The sequence below is a fragment of the Pelodiscus sinensis genome, chromosome 11, assembly GCF_049634645.1.
Source record: "Pelodiscus sinensis isolate JC-2024 chromosome 11, ASM4963464v1, whole genome shotgun sequence".
Classification (NCBI taxonomy): domain Eukaryota; kingdom Metazoa; phylum Chordata; order Testudines; family Trionychidae; genus Pelodiscus; species Pelodiscus sinensis.
Window position 1 is genome coordinate 20,026,878 of NC_134721.1, and position 24,862 is coordinate 20,051,739.

Below are 24,862 nucleotides of genomic sequence, written 5' to 3' on the forward strand. Positions count from 1 at the left end.
CCAGAGCAGTCGCAACCCCTCCCAGCTTGGTATCTTCTGCAAACTTAATAAGCACACTCCCTATGCCGATATTTAAATCATTGAACAGAACCAGTCCCAAAATAGACCCCTGCAGAACTCCACTTGTTAAACCTTTCCAGCAGGATTGTGAGCTGTTAATAACTTACTCTCTGGGGACGGTTATCCAGCCAGTTATGTACCCACCTTATAGTAGCCCCATTTAAGTTGTTTTTGCCTGGTTTATTGATAAGAATATCATGTGAGACCGTATCAACTGCCTTACTAAAGTCTAGGTATACCACATCCAGCGCTTCTCCCTTATCCACAAGACTCGTTATCCTATCAAAGAAAGCTATCAGATTGGTTTGACATGATTTGTTCTTTACAAATCCATGCTGGCTGTTACCTATCACCTTATTATCTTCCAAGTGTTTGCAGATGTTTTCCTTAATTACTTGTTCCATTATCTTTCCTGGCACAGAAGTTAAACTGACTTGTCTGTAGTTTCTTGGGTTGTTCTATTTCCCTTTTTATAGATGTGCACTATATTTGCCCTTTTCCGGTCTTCTGGAATCTCTCCTGTTTTCTATCATTTTCCAAAGATGATAGCTAAAGGCACAGATACCTCCTCTATCAGCTCCTTGAGTATTCTAGGATGGATGGTGACTTGCAGACATCTAAGTTTTCTAAGTGATTTTTAACTTGTTCTTTTTTTATTTTATCTTCTAAACCTATCCCCTTCCCACTAGCATTCACTATGTCAGGCATTCCTTCATCAGACTTCTCAGTGAAGATTGAAACAAAGAAGTCATTCAGTATCTCTGCCATTTCCAAGTTTCCTGTTACTGTTTCTCCCTCCTCACTGAGCAATGGGCCTACCCTGTCCTTGGTTTTCCTCTTGCTTCTAATATATGCATAGAATGTCTTCTTGTTTCCCTTTTAACATATATAACTCTTGAAGCAAAATGGAAGTATACTGAAATAGCTTACAGTCATACAGTAGCCTACATCCTAAAGAGTAGTGTCCAGATGCGCAAAGGGTTGGACATCTTAGAAACATGAATAGTAACTGGCTACAAAACCCTTTGCAAACTAAAATCACCATTTCACTCTCTGCCATTGAAATGTAATTGCCTCCAAAGTGAAATATGACAGCTACTTAATAGTGTCAGGATTGCATCATGTTTGGTGTGAAACTGGACAGCGGGATTTAGATAGGCAGACTGGATTTAGGCCAAGACTCTGGGGATATTGTTTCTGCACTGTGAAAAAGTGTCAAAGGAATTTTAAGTTCAGTGAGCACTATTTGCTTGTGGTCAGAGGGGCATCCCAATGAAACAAGATGTTCACATCCTCTGGAGGACGTTCCCCAGTGGAATTATAGTGGAACAGCACTTCTCTTCCCCTGGGAGGGAAACCACACCAGGGCCCAGTTAGTCCCACCCAGCACAGTGGAGTGAAATTGGAACCAGTAGAGAGGTGTTTCAAGCTGCACAACTAAGGGGGACTTGGATTTTTGCTTTTTCACTGAGAGATGGCATCTGCAGCAGCATGGCAGCACCCAGTTGTGCCATGCTGGGACACTGGTTCAGAACTGACTCAGAGGGGAGGGTCTCATCAGAGCTAAGCTGCCGTGCAAGGACGGACAAGAGCTAAACTGGTTTCATGGCCAGAGGTGTCATGGCCATGGGTTTGATGATAATTAAGGCTGAAATAAATGATAGCAGCTGAATCACTGGGATTACAGAGCCATGATTTAGTTGAGAAGGAATTTGAGTGATCAGGTGTGTATGAAATGTAGGATTGTCTTACTTTGGGGAAGAATGTCCGTGTCACAAAGTGCTTGTACTCCAGGAACGGGATCCCCTGGCTGCGGTTTAACTCCTTGGTCAGGTCTGTCATGTCAGTCTGAAGCTCAGCAAAACCTGATCCAAAGAGACCCACACACTGAAAGGAATGAAATAATCTAACAGCCAATGCAGCTGAGTGACAAGCCTGGTATTTGCATACAATTTTCTCATCATCTCTGCTTCCTCATACCCTTTTCCCTGGGAGGCAATGGATTGTATACGGGGCTTAACTGTCAGCATTATGCACCAAACCTTGCAGTTTTTACTCAGGCGAGACTCCCACTGCCTCCAAGACGTAGGCCCTGCAGGGCTTAGTCTATGGCACAAGTGTCCCAATGGATTCTATGGAGAGCCACAGACTGAAAAGAGAATAAATGCAGGCACCTGAAGCTCTTGTCCACAGCTTTTCTAAGCTGTACTATGTGGCATTTCTGTAACTCGCTGCACTGAAGGCTCAGAAAGCATTTTATAAACATTAATGTGATCTCATAAGTACCATCATCCCAATTTTATAGTTGGAGAAACAGATGGTGCTGAGAATATGTGATTTGCCCAAGGCCACACAGGAACACAGTGGCAGAGCCAAGAACTCTATCTAGATCTTCTGACTCAAAGGTCTGTACTTCAACTACTAAGCTATGCTCCTCCCACTGAGATGTACACCTTGCCCACAAGTCCAACACAGCTTGGAGGACTGAAAGAAAGCTACAGAAATTCAGGTTGCATTTCTTATGCTTTTAAGGCTATTCTAAAGCACTAAGGGAGGCTGTTTCCGTCAGATCACTCCGTGGGCTGGGGGCATCCCTACCTTTGTGCATGTGAGTATAAGGTATGGGGAGCTCCTTTCCTTGCACTCTCCTTGCTAGGTTCTTGCAAGCCTGATTTCAGTTGTGTGTCAAAAAAGGAATAAATTTGCAAATGCCAGGAATGGAGCTCCTTTGCTTCCTCATACTCCCTTCCCCCATAACGTCCCTCGTTAGTGGCTGCTACAGACCTTTGCGGATTTCCTCTCGGATCTGGGATTCCATCTCTTCCATTTGGAGCAAGGTTTTCTGCCAGTAGCGCTCTGCCCTGCGGCTCTTAGTGCAGAACACAAACAGGGCTGGGGAAGAAAAAGGGAAAAAGAAGCTTAGAAGGTTAGGCCCATAAGGGAAGAAGCATATTGTAGGAATGGAAACTGGGAGTAGAGAGGAGTTTAGGTCAGCAGAACACACACTGTGAAAATAATCTACACAGAGAAAAAACAATATTCATTTTTGGTTTATCAACAATGAAACAGATACACATCTGATCACACAGCTGCTGATTCTATAAATAAATTAAACCTGCTGGAATGAAATGATCACTCAACAACTATCATATTAAATTTAGGCCTGCATTATATACATTACCAGACTTACTATATGTTAATAAATTCCACCTGGTTAATGAAAATATGTGTGAAGAGATTTACCACTGGTTTTGTAATGTGTGTATCCATCAGGGCTCCTATGCCTCCAGAAATTTGTTTCTAATGACCAGTGGATTATTTAATAAATAAAGCATATAATCGCTTATATTGAAAATATATGAAATTCTTATTGGAAACTCTTCATTTTCAGTGACATTTTTTTCTGTACAGTCATTCAGGGCATGTGAGATAAAGATGAACTAGCCAGATCTGTTTTAAACAACTCCCAACAAGAATGATGTCTAGGCTAGCAGACAGTTGTCAGCTCTACATATGTGGCAATGAGCCCAATACTACATCCTTTATTAAGGTGAGCAGGGTTGCCAGTTCTACCTATATTCATTTGTGCTTCCCTTTATTATATTTTATTTAACTCTGTGAAGCTTTTGGGTGACAGGGAAAGGAGCTCTAAAACTAGAGAATGGCTCACACTTCAAAATTGAGTAGGCTCACTCCTGACCCATTATAAAAAGAAGGGCTATTTCCTGAATGTGGATCTTGGTTCAGACCCAAAGCTCACAGGTTTTTGGATGTGGATCTTTGAGTCAGACCCATCTCCATAAGAAATAAAGTTGGGCATATAAATCATCCAAAGTTCCGTGTACGGAGGCAGTGCCACAGAGCTGAAGGGACCAATGCAGCCCAGGGATCTTCCATTCCCTTACCTACGACAGACAGCAGCAGCAGGATACTGCAGATGACTATAGAGACTATAATCGCTGTCTCACCACCCCCGAGGTGCAGCATAGCAATCGTCTGGTTGAATTTTCCAACCTGGATCTAGAGAAGAGTAGGGAAGAAAAAAAGTCACCCAGTAAGTTAACAAGCAACTAGGAGATCAGCAGGAACTTGCAACTGGGGAAATGCTTTGCAAGGGAAAAATATCATAAGAACGGAACTGGCAATTTGCTGCCTCAGCCATCTTTAATCTTCACGTGCCATTCCAACGTGACGGCCAATCAATGCTGTACACGGCTGGGCCTGCAGATGATCTCTGTGTGGAAAGGGCCTGACCTGATGCTCCCCCACGTATATCAATGTAGCACAGGAGTAACTCCAGAGATGTTGCTGGAGTTACACTCATGTAAACAGGCATGATGTACTCAGGTCCCCTGCCTTTGTTTGGTCGCTCGCAATGACACACAAAAGTTACTCTGTTGGTTACCGGGCAATATCAGGCGTAAAGGTCATGTGGATTCCAGACATGGCAGCCATAATCCAGTGTAGTCAGGGAGAAGCTCCATTAGGTTTTATACAAATTTGATAGGGTCTATCCAGCAGGATTCCATGGGGATAAGCCACACAAACCAGTTCACTTTTTTTAGTGATATCTACCCAAGAGACCAGCCTTTTCAGAAAGACTTCTGCTCATCAGGCTAGTGCCCAACATCCTCATCTGCATTAGTTAATGTTTATATTGTGGCAGTGCCCACTGGCCCAAATGAGGGTCCATGCTGCATTGTGCTAAGTGTAGAATAAAAGTTAGTCCTTCTGCCCTGAAGAACTTCCAATCAAATGGAGTACAATTGTTAACACAGTTCCACAGTACGTTCCACCCAGACCTGCTGTAAATACAGAACTGCTGCCCATTAGCAAGAGAAGGGTAAGGAGAATTGAAATACACTGAGTCAAAAATAAAATCAGAAACGAAAATAACTAATCATAGTACTAACAGGGGGCTGACTGTCTTGTGGCAGAGGAACAAGACAAGAAGTCAGGAGACATCGGCTCTACAGCTGACTCATTTGTCACAATTCCCATGACACCATGGACAAGATACTTAACCTCCGTGCCTCAGTTTCCCCACTTGTATAATTGGGAGGCCAAACATTTTGACCTCACAGTGGGATCATGGGGTTTGATTCATTAATGTTTATGAGATAAAAGGGCAAACCAGCATCTACACAAGGAAGGAAATTCGGGATAACACCATGGTTTCACTTCTGGAAATTAAGTTTCGCTTCTCCAAAAGAGTGAAAAGAAACTTGAGCAAAAACCAGAGTAAGCTTGAGGAGAGCTGGGTGCAATGATCTTAAGAAGATCCACTGAGCAAACTCCTATGGAGAAATGGTCTGAAATAAATGAAGAAATTCAATAAGGACAAATACAAAGTACTCCTCTTTGGAAGAAATAATCAATTGCACACATACAAAATGGGAAATTACTGCTTATGAAGGCATGCTGCAGAAATGAATTGAGCGATCACAGTAGATCACAAACTAAATATGAGTGAACAGCATAACACTGTTGCAAAACATACACCCCCAAGCATAATTCTGGGATCTATTGCTGGAGTATTATAAAGACATAAGAATCAGAGGGGTAGCATCTGACAAAGTGGGATTTTGCCCACAAAAGATTATGCCTATATAAATGTGTTAGTCTTTAAGGTGCTACAGGACTCCTTGTTGTTTTTAAAGACATAAGACGTAATTCTTCCCCTCTACTCAAACTGATAAGGTCTCAAATGGAATATTGTGTCCAGTTCTGGGTGCCACACTTCCTGAAAGGTGTGGACAAACCTTGAGAAAATTGAGTGGAGGGGAACAAAAATGATTAAAAATCTAGAAAACATGACCTCTGAGGAAAAACTGAAAAAATTGGGTTTGTTTAGTCTGGTGAAGAGAAGACTGAGGATGGACATGATAATGGGTTTCAAGTACATAAAAGATTGTTACAAAGAAGGAGGGTGAACTATTATTCTCATTAATCTCTGAGGCTAGGACAAAAAGCAATGGGATTAAATTGCAACAAGGGAGGTTTAGGTTGGATATTACAAAAAACTTACTAACCTAGGGTATGTCTACACTTGCAACCTATTTTGGAATAGGGCTGCAAATGTAAGCATTCGGAATTGTAAATCAAGCCTGGGATTTAAATATACCGCACTTGATTTGCATCTTCCCGGCCAGGCACCATTTTTTTTTTAATTTACAAGCCCGGAATAACTGCCCGTGTCTACACACAGCAGTGAAACGGGCGTTCGAAATAAAGCCCTAATTCGAACTACCTGTTAAGCCTCATTTCAGAAGGAATAACAGGTAGTTAGAAATAGAGCTTTATTTCAAACGCCCGTTTCACTGCTGCGTGTAGACGCGGGCAGTTATTCTGGGCTTGTAAATTTCAAAAAAAAAAAAAAAAAAAAAAAGGCGCCCGGCTGGGAAGATGCAAATCAAGCGTGGGATATTTAAATCCTGGGCTTGATTTGCAATTCTGAATGCCTACATTTGCAGCTCTGTTCCAAAATAGGCTGCAAGTGTAGACGTACCCCTAGAGAAGTTGTGGAATCTCCACCACTGGAAGTTTTAAAAAACATGTTAGACAAACATCTGTCAGGGATGGTAAAGTTATGATTTAGTCCTGTCTTAAGTGCATTTAATCCTGTTTTCTATACACCTATTGAATCCAATGTGCCATCAGGTAGTTTTTCAAATGAGATTTATTTCAGTTACAAATGATGACAAAAATAAGTTGTTTTCGATGGCAGGAATTTTACTAGAACCTCGGTGCTATAAAAATGTTCTTGAGTAACAGGATAGCCCTGTTGTAACTAGCAAAGAAGGGACTCTTCAGCTGGCTTTATTCCTTATATTAGAAAAAATGTATACAGAAGGCGGGAATTCCTTGAATGAGTGTGAACATGCGCATGCACACATCCATCTCTTTACAGGCTTTATGAATATACTGAAGGCGTTAATCAGACAGCCACTGTGGAAATACATATTGTGGTGAGGTTTCCATGCCTTTTGTCTGAAAAAATTCTAACAAGGAAAGATAAATCTGTATTTTACATTCTATTTTTGTATTCTAGCCAACATGCCCCAAACTTGCATTATTGCCAGGAAAAGAAATCCCAGTTTCAGCGTTTAAATGATTCTGCAGTGTACTAAAATGGGTTTGAATGTCCCTTAAGGTCTGTTGATCTTTTTGCATGGATCTATTAAAAATCCTTTTTATAGGTACACCCTGTTGGCTAGTGTGAATTTGGTTCAGAGCTAAATTATGAAGTTTCCTCACTCTACCACCGAGTGGCGGGGTACAGTACAATTCTGCTTTTACAATTCTCTGGCATGCTGCTCTCCCTACATGGGCACAATTTCCATTGACTTTATGGGAGATTTGCTAACTAGCTTGGTCAAGGGTCATCATCAGGATCAGAAGAAATTCCCCCATCCTGGATGACAATTTTAAAGGGAAAGCTTCCTATGTGCAGAAACAGCTGCACTCACTACTAATTGTGGGTGCAAGTCCTACCATTTAGACAGCTGTGTGAAACTCATATTTTGCCATCCAAATGGAAGGATTTGCCACATTATTTATTTGCACCTCTACTGAAGGTAGGTACACTGCTAAAAACCAGCTGTGGCTTTAGTAACATGTATCATCCCCTTGTTTATCTACATTCTAGGCACCTGCAAGGTATTAACCCAGGGTTCAGCAACCTTTGGCTTCCGGCCCATCAGGGTAACCTCTGACAAACCATGAGACATTTTGTTTACGTTGACCATCTGCAGACATGGTTCCCTTCAGCTTCCAGTGGCAATGGTTGGCCATTACTGGTCAATAGAAGCTGCAGGAAGCAGAGACAAGCATGTCCCTGTGTCCCATGCCACTTACTCTGGCTCCCATTGGCTGGGAACAGCAAACTGTGACCACTGGGAGCTGTGGAGAGCCATGCCTGTGGACAGCTAACAAACAAAAAGTCTCACGATCCTCCAGAGATTAACATGTGCCAAAACTTGCTGACCCTGGCATTAACCAGAAAGCTTGCTGTTGAAACCAAAGCTAGCAAGATGTGAATCACAAAGCTAGTATTTTTTTAAATAAGAATTTCCCCAGTTTTTCAGTTCCCGGTAAAAAGAAAATAAAAGAATTTCCCTGTTTCATTATCAGCAGCTTAGGAACTCCTAGGTTCTGCTACTTCTGCATTTGTTTCTTTTGATTTTGCATAGAATGTCAAGTCAAAAGGCCATAAGCAATGCATAAGGAGCCTCCCCCGACAGAAGCAGGGGGGTTTCTTCTGAAGTACTCTGTTTCTGGGGAACATCAGGCCACACATTCTTCAAATCCCTCTGTATTCTTCCTACCTCCCTAAGCTGCAATTTATTACTAACACATTTACTGGAAGAAGAGTCAGCAGGGATGGAGGTTACAGGTTCTCAGGCAGCTGAGACAGGTGGAGACATTCTCTTCAACTGTGAATAGCTTTAATATCACCCCTGAGAAGCCAAGGGCAATAAATGAAGTGAAAGCTGAAGGCAAAGGCATACAATTAGGGATGCCCTCTTGAAAAACGGGGTAAGGGTCAATAGTAAAGCCACAACACAAACCCTCCAAAGAACAGTTGAGAGCTGCTTTGACATCAAAACAGCCTTGGATCCTGTCCCTGGAGTTCTAGCACACTGCAAAGGGCCAGTGAAATGATCTAATATTGGGGAACGATGCCAGACCAATGGCCTTGGAGACAACTGAATTCCTCTTTGAATCTGCAAAGCAGCTACAGATGGGCAATGACGAAGTGAGCTTCCCAGTGCTGCCCCGTCCCTTCCACTGCATCTCCTTTCTGCCACTACATGACTGAGGTCTTGTCTGCACTACCGCGGAACACTGACCTAAGTTACGCAACTTCAGCTATGTGAAATAATTTAGCTAAGCTCAGCGTACTTAGGTCTGCTTACCATGGTGTCTTCACCACAATAAGTCAACAGCTGCCGCTCTCCCGTCAACTCTGCTTACTCTTCTCATTCTGGTGGAGCACTGGAGTCGACAGGAGAACACTAGGCAGTCAATTTATTGCATCTATCAGATGCGATAAACTGACTCCCCGCTGGATTGATTGCAGCTCATCAATCCAGCCTGTAGTGAAGATATGTCCTGAGAGGGACATTCAAGTCTGCATTCCCATTTAATCCTTCGTGCTGCTAATGACACTGATCACAAGGGGGCCTGATGATTAGTAACAGGGCTGGGAAACACTAAACTCATTTCGCATGAGCCATTTAAAGAAAAACCTTTTAGTGGAGAAGAATCCGGTGACAGTGGGCGTTTATATTGCATCGCTGGAACTGTGCGATTTCCCTCTACAGCTCATCGTGCAGCCAGCCAGTTCTCAAATGAACTCACCAGGACCATAAGCCATCATTTGGCTGTCGGCACCCAGAACCTGCAGGGAAATGGTTGCCTTCTCCATGCTTTCAATGTCACAGAATCAGTAGGCCACATCCTGAGATGTGCTCAGCCCCAATAACTCCTCTGAGAGGTGCTGGAGCTCAGCTCTGGTCAGTATTTCACACACAGAGTGGATGATGGAAAAGGCCTCTCCATTCATCTAGTCCAATCCCTCCCCCCAGACATTGCAGAATTGTTCGCAATGGCATGTTCACTTAGTGCTTTGTGCAGGCAAGTGCTGAGGGAATCCTGACACTAACATGAGGGTTCCCTGGTATAGTAAATTCAATACTCTGAGTGCACCTGCTCTGCAAAGCCAGAGCATCCCGGTTTGTGGCACTCACCGTCACAGGAAGCTGTCTTTCTGATGTGCTCAGTGACTCGTTGACTGAACAGTGAATGACTTTGTCTGAAACAATCTGTATCTCACAGGAAATGAGGCCAATTTTCACTTGGTACTCATCGCTTTCCAGGCCTAGGCTGTCAGGCTCTTTCTAATTACAAAAACAAAATCAGGACAACAAAATGAATGAGTCAGTCCCCAGAGCACCAGGCCCACTTGCAAAGGCTTCTTTTGTGGAAGCTTTAGGAAACTTCCTGTGACTCTTGACACCAGTCCATCCCAAGGAAAGCCCTCCCTCTCTGCTGACATCTTCAATTTTTTCCAGCATTCCCTGGGAAATCCAGCCTCTTCCCATTCCTCATTTTCTGTTTCCAGTCCTCACCATCTCTCAGTGTGGCACATGGAATAGACAAACACTCTGACAAAGCCTGGAAAACGCTGCCTTTGATCAGCACTGTTTGTGCATGGCACATACCTATCAGAGAGGCCAGCCGGGGAGGGAGAGAAATGGGGAGGAGGTTGTCCTAAACAGGTTGTGGATGGCTGCATTAGGGAGAGGGAGAGTATGTCTTTGAAACATGCATCATTCACTAAGGACAGTCTATAACAAACAAGGGCTTTTAAACTTGTACATTGCCCATACCTCTCAGTACTGGATTTCCCACAAAGACAAATGCAGAGCCCATTTCTGCAAGAACCAATCTTCACTATCATAACATTAGATATGGAAAAGATGCTTTGGTCACTTAGTCTGTTCCAAGTACATCTAGGGCTTTATCTCTGTCCTTGTTGCTACATCCTTCAAATGCAGTACAAGGGTATTATAATCCATAGCGCTAGGGCATCACTTGGTCAGCCTACTAACTCCAACACCCTGCTTGGTTCAGCCGGAAACTGCAGGCTAATCAGAATGTAGCATTACCTTTCACCCCTCATACCTTCTCCCTATTGCATTTATAAGGCACTCCTGAGCGACCCTGGTATCTAGGTACTCTAGCCACTGAAGAGCCTCACAGACAGAAAATGGTGAAATCCTCCTTATTGCTGAGAATCCTGAATGCTCTGTCAGTATTAGTCTCTTACGTGTATAACCAGAGTCAGGGGTTCCCCAGGATGGTGCTTGATCCATTTCTCCTTCTTGGCTGTGAAGAACTGGGGGTCTGCGTAGTACTCCAGGCTGAACTTGCTCGTATGCTGGGCCTCCTCAGGGTGCATGTACTCATCAGAAGCCAGCCTGTCATCCTTGTAGAGGTGTCCATTGATGTAGAAGTCCACCGGTGCTGGCTTGCTCCCCACAGTGATGTTGGAGGCAGCTGGAGAGGGGCAGGTAATCATAGTGTCGGTGTGAACCTTACAGTTCTGAAAGCAGGAAAGAGCATGTGCATCAAAAACGGATAAACCCAAGTCTCTGTCATGTGTCAGCAAATGTCCTGAGAGGCCCAGCGCCCTCACGCTGCTGCAGCTACCTCAGATAGCATTGCTCCATTTAGCCACCGATTGACAGGCACCTGTGTGTGCCAACTGCCATACACCAGTAAGCACCTGGCACAGTGATGGCACTGTAAACAATAAAATAAAGTAGAATAGCTAAGGTATGCCATTCTACTGAGCTAAGGAACATAGCAGTCATCCCAGCCATAGCCCCATCAGCAGCAAGGGTTACGGACATTGTTGCAAGTTACACGCTTGCGCGCATGCACAGAGAAAAACAGGGCTGTGCAGTAGCATGGCAGGAGGCAGGTGACTGCTCAGGTAGCAGGTAGGCGGCTATTCCAGTGGCTGGGGGCCAGAGAAGCCACATGGCAGGTGGCTGCTCTGGCCAGCTGGCACTGGGTGAACTGAGGGTGGAGCATGGCTGCTCCAGCCGGCTGGGTCCAGAGGAACCGTGTGATGGGCGGGTTGCTGCCACCAGGAGTTGGAGCTGTAGGCAGGCGGGTTGCTGCTGCTGGGGGTTGGGGTTGAAGGGATTTTTCATTTCTATTATTAAACGAGGGAAAGGAAAAGTACCCCCCCCAAAAAAAATCAGAGTTGAGAACAGATCCTGGATGTTAAGCCCTCTTGCTGTATATGCTGGATGAATGGATCACTGCCCAAGAATTCACGCCATAAGAAAGCCTGGAGCTAAGAGCTGTACTGTGTCTTTTATTGCAGCCTTGAAGTGTAGGAGGTATTGTGTATAGTGAGTTGGAAGAGAGGAGGTAGAACTATTGCAGTTTGCTTTTATTTGTGCCCAGTTCTGCTGATGACTTCCTGTGTGACTTCGGGCAATTTATTGACTACTCTGTGCCTCAGTTTCCCCGTCTATAGGGACAGGGATACTGTGCCTCAAAAGCATCACAGAAGGTTTTGAATGCCTTGTTCATTTAATGTGGACAAAGTGGCAAGACATTGCCAGCGCAAAGGGGAAACAAGTATCTGCTACACTGAGTGCCTAATCTCACCTTAGTAGGTCAAGCTATGGGCTTCCTTCCCCATCACCAAAGCACCAAATGTATATCCCACCTCTGCCCTCAGCTTCATGCCCCCTTGCCCCGAGCTGCAAGAAAGGGGAAGCACAAAGCTGCTCCTTTGGCAGGGGAATTATCCCATGGGTGGGTGCTACAGTGGCAAACGTCCGAATAAGCGCACATGACCTCATTGTTGGCACACAAGAAAAAATTCACTCTGCTCATGGATGGAAAATCTTAGAGGGAACATTGGTTAGGGACCAGGTCAGTGGCTTTTATAGCTGATGAATTATTATTCCGAACACCTCCAATCACCAGGGAGGTCATGTTATTCTCTCTCTTTGTGCTACATTAATACAAGATGCTTACTGTTTGTTCCTTTCCAATGCTGTCAACCACCATCGACACATTCTGTACCATCAAAAATCCATTTCCTTCCAGAGTGATGATCCTGCCTCCACTGGGAAAGAAAGAGGTGAGAAAAGAAACACACATATCACTGGCAATATCTACATGTTCTGTTAGTCTCTAAGGGTATGTCTAGACTACATGCCTCCGTCGACGGAGGCATGTAGATTAGACAGATCGGCAGAGGGAAATGAAGCCGCGATTAAAATAATCGCGGCTTCATTTAAATTTAAATGGCTGCCCCGCTCTGCCGATCAGCTGTTTGTTGGCAGATCGGGGCAGTCTGGACGCGCCGCGTCGACAAAGAAGCCTTTCTTGATCAGCACAGGTAAACCTGGTTTCACGAGGCATACCTGTGCCGATCAAGAAAGGCTTCTTTGTCGACGCGGCGCGTCCAGACTGCCCCGATCTGCCGACAAACAGCTGATCGGCAGAGCGGGGCAGCCATTTAAATTTAAATGAAGCCGCGATTATTTTAATCGCGGCTTCATTTCCCTCTGCCGATCTGTCTAATCTACGTGCCTCCGTCGACGGAGGCATGTAGTCTAGACACACCCTCAGGGTGCATCTACACAGCACCCTAAACTTGAAACAAGATATGCAATTTGCAATGAGGTTTACTGGGATGGCGAAACAATGAGCCCATTATTTAAAAAAAAAATAATTAAAAAAAACAGACGGCTTGTGTAGACGCAATGTAAGGGTTAATACACCATTAGCTCAACACTTAGATGAATTAGGACTCACTGATTGTTTTTAGCTCAGCACAGAAGGAATAAGTATGGGGTGGGCCAAGCAGCCCATTACACTGACACTGCATCTTTCAAACACTTTTGATTTAGGGGAAAAAACCCTGTGACAATTCATTTGTGCTTTGGACCTGCCGCTTGTGGAACATGGCACGAGGCACTGTCAATATGCAAGCAATTACAGAGAATGATGAGATGGCTGGCGCACATGCCTCAGTGGGAGGGAGAAAGAGAAGAAAGAAGGGAGATGGGGCTTGTGTCTTTTGCTGAACAGTACATGTACCCGGCTTTGCTCTGCATGTGACATTTCGTTTCCCCCACTTCATGTTTTATTTGCTTTAATGATATGGTGAGATCAAGTGGGGGAAGGGTAGTGATTTATCCCCTGATCTCCAACACACTAAACATATTGGCTGTGTCTAGACTGGCCAGTTTTTCCGGAAAATCAGCCGCTTTTCCGGAAAAACTTGCCAGCTGTCACACTGGCCGCTTGAATTTCCGGAAAAGCATTGACTATCTCATGTAAGATTATCAGTGCTTCTTGCGGAAATACTATGCTGCTCCCGTTCAGGCAAAAGTCCCTTTTGCGCAAAGCTTTTGCGCCAAAGGGCCAGTGTAGACAGATGAGATTTGTTTTCCGTAAAAAAGCTCTGATCGCGAAAATGGCGATCAGGGCTTTTTTGCGGAAAAGCGCGTCTAGATTGGCACGGACGCTTTTCCGCAAGAAGTGCTTTTGTGGAAAAGCGTCCGTGCCAATCTAGATGCTCTGTCCCGAAAATGCTTTTAACGGAAAACTTTTCCGTTAAAAGCATTTCCGGAAAATCATGCCAATCTAGACGTAGCCATTCAGTGCCTTGTATCTAGTGTCCTTATAGTCAGGGCCTTCTTAAAACCTTTAAGCTGCTAGATTGTAGCATGTTGTTACAATATGTTTAATGTCTCTGTTAAGCTCTTGCCACCTCTGCATAATTGTTTGGGATCTATGGCCTTTAAAATAACTTTACTCTTGATCGCATTGATCATTTTAGCAATGCCATAAGTATTTGCTGCATTATTCGTACTTCAGAATTACATCTACAAGTAACTCTACAATCAGTGTGGGCCATATATACAAGTACCTCAACAGAACAAACCACTATGCACAGCCCAATCCTTGTGACTAGCTCTACATTAACAGAGTGGTGTGTATGCCCCAAGAGAAAACAAGTTCCACCAAATAACAGTTTCCATATGAATGAAAAATACCCTGGTGGCTTCCTTTTTGGATGTAAGCTTCTACATTTTATAGCTGTTGCTCTGTGTTTAGATGCAGCAACTGCTGTACATCAATCTTGAGACTAGTGATCCCTGGTGATTAATCTGCCCTGCTCAGTCAGTCAGCTCCATGCTCGGAGTTGCTGATGGGGTGGGGCTGATTAATCACCTGTGAAGCTGGGCTGCCACGCAGCTTAGAGAGAACATTGCTTGAGACTCATAAAAACTGCATGTGAAAAGCTGAGGGTTGGGTGTGTCACTGATGTGTTTTCCCACACAATCTGTACCCTTCGTATAGCACTTGTGATCAGAGTCATGGCTCTGCTAGGCAGGCTGTAGATCGCATCAGACCTGTTGGAGGCTTAGTAGCATTACACTTGCTTTCTGTGCTGTTTTCACAGCATTTTGGAGAGGGGAGGCTCAGGTGCTGGATTCTCAGATTTCTGTGATTAGACTCAGGCTCCACATTTTCAGACTCTACTGCTAAGTGAGCTGGGATTTCACAGAAATAGCCAAAAGGAACTGGAGTCCAGAGGCTCCAGGGAGAGACATGAAACCAAAGTAACAAGATTTAAAAGTGAAAAGTGGTGGCATTAGGGGCCATTTAAACACAAAATTACAAATCTCAGCTGCAGTGTTATTGCTCGTCAGAATTCAAAGATTCAGAGCGTATGTCTGAGCAATGCAGTAAAACACCCACAGTTGGCCCATGTCAGCTGATTCAGGTTTGCAATGCTCAGGCTGCAGACTATAAAACTGCAGTGTAGCTGACTGAGCTGCAGCCAGGGGCTGGGACCCGCCTCTCCCTCTGTGGGGTCCAAGAGCCCAGGCTCCAGCCTGAGCCCAAACAGCTACATTCCCATTTTATAGGCCTGCAGCTCAAGCCAGCTGACATCCCAGCCACAGGTGTTTTATTGCAGTATAGAGGCCCCAACTTGAACTTCCATAAGGCACTTAATAAGGCATAGAGGGAGACGGGCAGTAAAGTTACTAAGGACGACTGTCAATGTGTTTCTTCCATTTTTTGTGTGAATTTCCGAGAAACTCTCTAGAACCAGGCCCGCAGACAGCAGGTGTCTGCATGACTCCTCAATTGAGCTCTGCTAAGGCACCACAGTCCTGAGCTGTGGTAGCTCCTGGTAATCCAACCCTGGGACACCACATTCCTCTCCAAAGCCCCTCAGTCCTGACCTGCAACATCTTCAGGCATTCTTGCCCTGCGGCTGCCATTCAGCTCTGCATCTCAGTCATGACTAGCAGCACCCCTACTTTATCTCGGGGTCAAACAGCTACATTCTATGCACCCTCAACTCGGACTTGCAGCACTTTTGTTCCAATCCTATTAGCTCTTCACTTTCATGAGTATTACTTTCATGTTTGCATTCAGCAAAATAAACACTAAACTTCAATACAGGAACAGGGAAGTGGAGAAATCTCACCTGATCTGACTCCTTATGGGGTTGATATCTGCTATAATCGGGTTTCCTTCATACTTGAATGTGATGTTATCATTGATGCAAGACTTGTTCTCAAACTGGACACAGACTCGCACAGCCATCGTGTGCTCCGCGGCTGGCATGGTGCATGTGATGGTAGTAGCATTTCGACTAAAAAGAAAAAGACATGGCATGCTGCAGAGCACAACAGTTGAACAAATAGTTCATGACATAAGGAAGCAGAGACCTATCCCCACAACCCCAATGTTTGCAGCGAGATGAATAGCCTCAGATCTAGCATTCAGGTGTAGCAAATACCACAAAGCCATGTAGCTGCTCCACGTTTCCAATAATGTCTCTATATTTTTAGAGTATTTCCACTGTATTTACCAGTGGAAATTCTTTTGCAACTCTAGATGCTTTCTATTGGAGGATCTTAAAGCACCAACTCACAGTAATGGATTTTGTCTCACAATTCCCATTTCTACAACAGCATTTCATAGAGGAGGACACTAAGGCACAGAGAAATTAAGGCCAATAACCTAAAAACTGGCAGCTGATTTGAGGTGACTCCATTTTTGGCAGCCTGACATAACACACCTTGATGCTTCCAAGTGGCCACCCCAAAACAGAGGCATCTAACCATTTTATTTTTACAGCATTAAATAATGTGCCTTGCAATACACTAAATAACATAAAGTCTTTGCGCAAAGAAGCTTACAACTGAAACGACACAAGATGCAACATAGAGAATGTCTACACTTGCACCCTCTTTCGAGAGAGGAATGCAAATGAAGACATTTGAAATTGCAAATGAAGCTGGGATTTAAATATGCATATTCACATTATGGCGCTATTTCAAAATAGACGCTGTTAAGACGCAGTTATTTCGAGAGAAAACCCTTCTCTCGAAATAACTGGTAAACCTCATTGTATGAGGGATAAGGGTTATTTCGAAATAGCGCCATAACACAATATGAAGAAGGCTCAGGGCAGGAGGTTGAGGTGGGGAAGGGGGTGCGGACTCCGGCCCAGTGCTGCTTATCTCAGGTGGCTTCAGGAGGGCAGCCCAGTGGGGCTAAGGCAGGCTCCCTGCCTGCCCTAGCTCCACATGGCTCCCAGAAGCGGCCAGCACATCTGGCAGCAGCTCCTGGAAGGGGTACAGGTAGCTCCACACACTGCTGTTGTCCACAAGCATCACCCCTGAACCTCCCATTGGCCATGGTTCCCTGTTGCCAGCCAATGGAAGCTGTGTAGGGTGTGTCTGCAGGCAGGAGCAATGCACAGAGACCCACTGCTCCCCCATCCTAAGGACCACAGGGATGAGCTGGCAGTTTCTGGGAGAAGCATGGGGCCATGGAAGGCAGGGAACCTGCCTTAGCCCCACTGTTTACTGGACTGGTAATCCCACAGGCTGGGCTTGATGCAGGACACAAGCCATAGTCTGGCCACGCCCAGTCTAAGCAAGTCCTGAGTGCCAGCCCAATAACATTGTAGCACAAGACATCTCTAGACCGGACTTACATGAGGTCTGTGCACTGTTTAGTGCTATTGACCAGAACACGGAGATCTGATCCTACACTGAGATTATGTCCTCTGATGGTTACTTTGGTGCCTCCAGCTTTAGGGCCTGCATCTGGAAACACAGACTGCACTTCAGGGAGCTAGAAAAAGACAAGGGAAAGAAAGGTGAGCTTTTTAAGCAGTCTCCTAGCCCCAATAACCCCATCCTGTGGACACATGGTCCATGTTAGTGTCAGATGATGTCAGGGCTGTAAAGCTACCAAGGAGAGAGATCTATCTAGCTCATTTTCCAAACAAAGGGACAAGCTACATAAACCTCTCTCTGAAGTGAAGAAGAGAAGCATCCTCCAGACTTCCAATCTACAGCTGTTCCTGAGTCCTAGTCTAAAAACCACAGATGGGCATAAATGAGAACCCTTAATTCAAATACCCTTAAACCTTGGGACTGCATGGATCCAGATCTGAATTTAATAGTTTGTGTCCAATAAATAAAGAAAATACCTCCCATATTCCACTCCCACCTGAGTGGTAGGCTACCTATAAAGCCATGTTGCATGGTGGTTTTGTGAGCAGGACATGCAACCATTTAATTCTAGATAATCAAGTATCAAATTAATTTCCCATAGGCAGGATTCAAACCCAGATCTCTAGGGGTGACAGCTCCTAGCAGGGAACCCGTAGGGTAGGTTTGCCCCTCCATGTTTCCCTCTGCCCTCCTCTCTCCCCATTGGAAGCTACTGAAATTAACAAGTAAATTAGTTATATCTGCAGAAATTTTACAGAGATTTAAGGTTCAAGGCTTTGGTTCCCACAGGATACTGAGAACCCAATGGATGCCATGTGGCTCCCAGATACAATGCTAAAGACAAGTTCTGGCATGAACAGTCCACAGGTATGAAAATTAATTTTTAAACCCTTTTACAGAGCATTCTGTGGTTCCCTGTGGAAGAGCTATAACATCCTTGATGAGCCAGATGTGCAGCACACATACGATACTATGGAGACCTCAGTCCTACTACAATCATTGCCTGTGGCTGGGGAAAATACATGCAAGCTGATAGCTGCAAATACTGTTAAACCACTTACTGTCCCATGGTACTAATGCCTTTTCCTGTCAGTTCCAGCCATACTGTCCGGCTATATTACAACCCCTTTTTGTCTTTGTCACACACTGGTATGGATTGTATTCCTCCAAAGCCATTTCCCCTGGGGTTTCTGATTGCCTTCCCTTTCTACAGTATTTATTTTGTTAATTTCAATGGATCAAAGCCTGTCAGCAGCTGTCCCATACATGGGGCCCCTGCCTCATATATTAAAATATACAATACAAAATATAACATAAAGGATTATTTGTGCCCAGCAACCCACTCGAGCTCTCAGCCCAATCCCGCCACATTAGCTGGGGTGGTCATAAGAACGGCCATACTGGGTCAGACCAAAGGTCCATCTAGCCCAGTATCCTGTCTGCCGACAGTGGCCACTGCCAGATGCCCCAGAGGGAGGGAACACAACAGGTAATCCTCACGTTTCAAGAACAGGCAGCCCACGAAGAACCACTCCCACCTCCCCGAAGGCTCACAGTCACAGAGCACATGGCCATGCAGCTTGTGCAGAAGGGAAGGGCAGGCTCCTGAGAAACGTGCTAGGCTGCTGCTCTGGAGTCTCACTGGTACGTCTCCCGGCCAGAGCCTGCCTCTGGCATCCCAGCCCCTCGATTGCCCCCAGCCCTCTGCTCCCCTACTCTACATAAGCAAACACTCTGCCCCCTCCTGAGCCCATACTCCCTCCCAGGCCCTCCCTGCACCCAAATCTTCTGCCCCAGATCACAATCCCCTCCTGCCCTAGGTCACAATCCAAACCCCTGCACCCCAGTCCCCTGACCTAGGTCACAGCCCTCTGCTGCCCTAGGTCACAACCCAAACCCCTGCATTGTAATCCCCTGCCCTAGGTCACAATCCAAACTCCTGCACCCCAATCCCGTGCCTCAGATCACAACTGCCTCCTTGACCCAAACCCAGTGGCCCCCGACCCAAAAAAGCTTTGCCACCCCTGCCATAAATAAAGATAATGTTGAAACTTTTTGTGCTGGACATAATATTTTACTTTATTTAAAAATGAAGCCTGGCTAACAAGTCCCCAATTGGGACCCAAACCCCATCTGGCTGTAGCTTCATAACACTCCTGCACCCCTCCATACCAACCCTGAGCCCGTCATACACCTGAACCCCCTGTCCTGAGCCCTTTATACCCCCACATCCTCAGCCTCCCAACACTCCTGCACCCCACACCCTCCAACCTTGTGCCCTGAGGCCATCACATGCCTGAACCCCCTACCCCAAGCCCCTCATACATCCCAACCCAGATTCCTGCACCCCCACATCTGCAATCTCCTGCCATAAGATTGACAGAAGACAGCCTAAATGCGTGCATTAAGTGGGATTTGACCAGTTATGACGTAAATGTCAAAGAAATGCGTGAAAAGATGCAGCAGCAGAAGTCCCATTAAATAAAGTCTGCAAGTACATTTCATTTATGCTGTTATTAATCATTATGTCCATTATCAATAATATAATGTTGTATATTTTCAGTCATGCAAATGAGCGTTCTTATATGGCTCTTTGTTGACCACTTGTTCTGAATTCTGTTGTAGTTCGGCTCTTTGGTTTGAAAAGGTTGCCGACCCCTGTCCTAGCATTATGTAAAAGCAGAACTGACAAAGAAGAATCACATCACTCAGCTCCTGAGTGAGATTGAGATTGAGGGGGGACATGATAGCCATTTTCAGGTATCTAAAAGGGTGTCATAAGGAGGAGGGAGAAAACTTGTTCATCTTGGCCTCTGAGGATAGAACAAGAAGCAATGGGCTTAAACTGCAGCAAGGGAGGTTTAGGTTGGACATTAGGAAAAAGTTCCTAACTGTCAGGGTAGTCAAACACTGGAATAAATTGCCCAGGGAGGTTGTGGAATCTCCATCTGTGGAGATATTTCAGAGTAGGTTAGATAAATGTCAATCAGGGATGGTCTAGACAGTATTTGGTCCTGCCATGAGGGCAGAGGACTGGCCTTGATGACCTCTAGAGGTCCCTTCCAGTCCTAGTATTCTATGATTCTATGATTCCTCACCCATAGGCTCTGCACTACCTCTGGGGTGGAACATGGTTGCTGTTTCAGCTAAAATTCCCAACATTTTGTAGGTCATTACTGAACCTGCACTTTTTTTACATTCATTTAGATCCAGACCCCGGGATTTCAGCTTCCACATTTTTTGGCTCCATTTCCTAGCCCTGGCTGATGGAAGAGGCCTATGATGAGACAGCCTCCTTCCTGTGACAGAAGTAGAAAAATGGCTTCTCCTACATTCTCTGCTTAGGTGTGGCCTTAGCCAAACATCTGGTCAGAGGTCAGGATGTAGTGCTCTCTAGAACAGGGTTCCAGCTCAAGATGCTGGCAGCTCATTTTCTTTGTTTCTTTGGTATTGCTTTTGCACGTTTCCCAAGATGTCTTCCTGCCAAAAACAACTTAAAAAGAATGAGCACATTTGTCTCCACTCCTCACACTCTTTCACCGCTGCATCACCAACACAGCTGATGTGCCATGAGGTCTAATTTTCTGGATTACAACAGATACATCTTGGAGACTCCTGATTCTCTAGGAATCCCAAGTGCTGCAGGAAAATTTATTAGATCTTACCAGCATTAGCAGCCCGCCGTTATGATATGACAAGAATACGCCTGTAACCCAGCTAGCTCTGCCCTTGTGGGACATTTTGGATGTGAAAAATCTAACACCTACTGGAACCTGAACCTACTGACACTTGGTTCCTCGTGCACTTCCACTGAGCTGGAGGGGAACCAAAATAAAACTTGTTGAAAATAATGACAGATGACATATTATTTCAGGCCTCTAGAAGCTGAGACAATTACTCTATTCTAATCAAAACCAAAGAAGAAATCAGAAGAACTATAGTAAAGTAGCATGCACTTGGCCTGTGAATCATTCGGAGCAGCCCCCGCTGACCTTACCACACCCAAGACAAGTATGTAGACTTTAGCTACGCTATTTGTGTAGCTGAAGTAGATTGATGGAGCCGGTAAGTGTAGACACGACCTTGGTAATAAAGGTAAGAGAAGCACTGATCTTTTTCAGACCGCTATAGAAGAAGACCATCTCTCTGGGCTACAGTACAATGTTAACCAGAAAAGGTCTTGCAAAACACTTGCTATACATCTCACAGGCTGACAACTATACCTGCACACAGCTAGCCTTAAAAAATCTGAGTTTAAATACTTGATTGAGAGGTTACATAGCAAATCACTGAGCTGAGATTAGAACCTAGGTCTTGTTAACTAACACATATGTTAGGCCTAGTATTATGTAAGGCAGTGGTCCCCAGTGCAGTGCTCGTGGGTGCCACGGTGCCCACTGGGGCATTTATGTGCACCAGCCTAGTCGGGGTCATGACGCGGGATGGCCGGGGGAGGATGGGCCGCACGTGCAGTGGGGCCGAACTCGCACCGTGACGGGGCGTGGGTAAGTGCCAGCAGCGGGAGAACCTGCTGGGGAGTGCGACAGGGAAGCCGCAGGAACAGGGCGGCCGGTCCGGAGCGGCAAAATGGCCGTGGTGGGGGGGGGTCTGGCGCCAGTGTACTTGGCACGGGACCGGCCGGCCAGGCGACACAGTGGGATGACGTCACCCACCAGTGCGGCACCCGCCACACAAAAAGGTTGGGGACCACTGATGTAAGGGTTTGGAAGTTATTTTAACTGAGGATACGTCTAGACTGCGGGGTTTGTCCAGGGAATGTGTTTGCTCTTCCACTTTTCTTTGTGGAAGAGCAAATGCTCTCTTTCGGGGAGCCCTGTATACTTCGTTCAACGAGGAATAAGGGCTCCTCTGAAAGGAGAGGTCTTTCCGCCATTTGGCCAATTTGCGTAGCTTTTTCCAAAAAAAAAGGCTACAGTGTAGACCTAGCCTGAATGTATTATACACGTCAAACAATTCTGTTTAACAGTGTCAAATATTCCATAATTCCTCTCATTAGCTGAAAAAGGCTTAGAATCTGGACATATGGGTGTTTTACCATAGCAACAGGTAAAGAGTTACTCTCACCAGTGAATACTAGAATCTCCCAATGGAAAAGGAATAGATATATTGTTCTACCCTGGTAAAAATCTAGGAGGTGCCCTCATGCCCCTTGGTACCTGGAATGCATATGTTCAAAATAGAGAAACAGGGAACACGATGGAAACAACAAAACAAGATAAAAACCCTGAATGGTTAAATCTAGTTTTGGATGATGTACACAATGCCTTTTATTTGTAAATAGACTGCATAAAAAGGGATAGCCTTAAGGGTCACAACTTTGGAAGCACACCTTCTATATCAGATGAAGGAAACAATGCTACGTGAGTTGGCTTCCTGTATCGTACTGAACCTTTTCCCTGTATTACATTATTATTGTTTTTTTAGCAGTAAATGAGACTGACATTAGTTTTTTGGTCTCTTGAATATATTTCATAAATTAACCAAAGGGTGGTCAGGTAATTGAACGTACAATTATCAACAGTCTCCTAATTCAAAACACATCACACTGCTTCAACAAGTGCCCCGATGCAAAACTGCCCCAATTCTTACTTTCAATCTTGGATTTATTTGACATTTGTTCATTTAACTGGGAGAACACATTTAAATGTGCTGCAGGGGCTGTCTGATGTTTTCTGGCATGGATCTTGTTTTCTAAACCGTTTGTGGGGCACACTGATTTTTTTCAGACGAGCATAAGGAGTCCTGTGTATAAAGAACCATGCAATCTGACCTCCATGTGTAGATCTCAAATTCACAGCTGGAAACAGAGCAAGGGCTATGGGAATAGTAACAAAATGGAAACAAGGAAGAACAGAGAAAGAGAACAGCTGGGAGACCCTATGCTTCCCAAGATGGTCCACCTTGTTTGGTATACATACTGTAGGGCAGGGGTGGGCAAAAGGGCCTCCATGGGCCGGATCCGGTCCACCAAGCGGGTTGATCTGGCCTGCAGAGGCCCTGTTGCTCTCCCGCCCCCAGCTCAATCAGGGCCTGGGGGTGGGGGGAAGTGCACAAATTTTCTCTTCCCTGCCCCCACCCTGCAAGGAAAACACAGTGCTTCTGGCAGGGCGAGAGGAGACTTTGTGTGCTCCCCCCAGCTCCAAGCCCTGATTGGCCTGGAGGGCTGAAGGGGGAGTGTCCTAGGGGTATGGGCGCCTAGGAGGAACCTTGGGGGGAGGGAGGGCAAAGACTTCACATGCTCCCCCACAACCAGACCAATCATGATCTGTGAGTGAGAAAGCAGGGAAGTATTCTAGCTCCGCCCCTTTTGCCTGAGGCCCCACCCCTTCTGGTGCAGCCCCAGGGCCACTTCAAAAATTTCTGAAGTGGCCCCTGGTAAAAAATTATTGCCCACCCCTGCAGTAGGCACTGCTGTTGAAAGCAAGGAGGAAAGAATATGGACACAGAATATGGACATAGAATGATGGAATGTCGGCAAACTTCTATGGACATGTGCCCCTCTCCAGGCTGGAAATGGTGATGTGAGGGCTAACATGCAGGGGGAAAAAGCAGAATTGCTTAGCATTTGCTTTTCAAGGGAGCTAAAGTCAGCCAGACTGAGGCTCATAAAATGTACAGTTGAAATCATGGCTTAATGGCTCCTGTCTCCCTGAGCCAGGTTCTTCCTTCATGTAAGACAGTGGCGCATCAGAGCTTCACCAGCAAGGAATTTAGGTTCAATGAGATAATGGCAACCTACCACGTAGGAATATTGCTCCCTTGATTTCCCTTCCCTGCTCATGTTAACTGTCACTACGTCGGAAAATGCAGAGGGAACTTCTCCAGTCTGGCACACAATCCTGCAGAAGAGAGAGAGGTGGAAAATTAAAGGAGGCACATGGTCAGAAATATAGAGGTGGCCAACCTGTGGCTCACAAGCCGCATGAGGCTCTTCAAAGAAAAAATTGCGGCTTCCACACCCGCGGCTCTGAAAGGGGGCAGTGTGTTTCTGTCTGAAAGAGCCAGAGTCGTGGCCACCCGTGCAGACTTCAAAATGGTCGCCTTAAAGGGCAATGCCTGCTCTGATCTTAAAAGGGCAGCGGCTGGAGCTTTTTAAATTTTTTTCTGCTCAACACTTTTTTTCCCCTCAGCTCTTTGTGCTGTATCCACCACTATTTTGGCTCTTCGGCTGTAATGGGTTGGCCAGC

The 24,862-nt window shown here is 45.4% G+C and overlaps 1 protein-coding gene across 1 annotated transcript in view; it reads right to left on the bottom strand.

Moving 5' to 3' along the window:
* PLXND1 (plexin D1) overlaps positions 1–24,862 on the bottom strand; it is a 145,410-nt gene that overhangs the window by 40,185 nt on the left and 80,363 nt on the right. The window contains exons 14-22 of the mRNA XM_075938737.1: positions 24,415–24,514; positions 17,630–17,769; positions 16,109–16,276; positions 12,628–12,718; positions 10,895–11,170; positions 9,813–9,962; positions 3,966–4,080; positions 2,845–2,952; positions 1,813–1,925 (exon numbers count right to left, since the gene is read on the bottom strand). Coding sequence (XP_075794852.1) covers positions 1,813–1,925; positions 2,845–2,952; positions 3,966–4,080; positions 9,813–9,962; positions 10,895–11,170; positions 12,628–12,718; positions 16,109–16,276; positions 17,630–17,769; positions 24,415–24,514 — 1,261 coding nt within the window. The remainder of the gene's footprint in view (positions 1–1,812; positions 1,926–2,844; positions 2,953–3,965; positions 4,081–9,812; positions 9,963–10,894; positions 11,171–12,627; positions 12,719–16,108; positions 16,277–17,629; positions 17,770–24,414; positions 24,515–24,862) is intronic.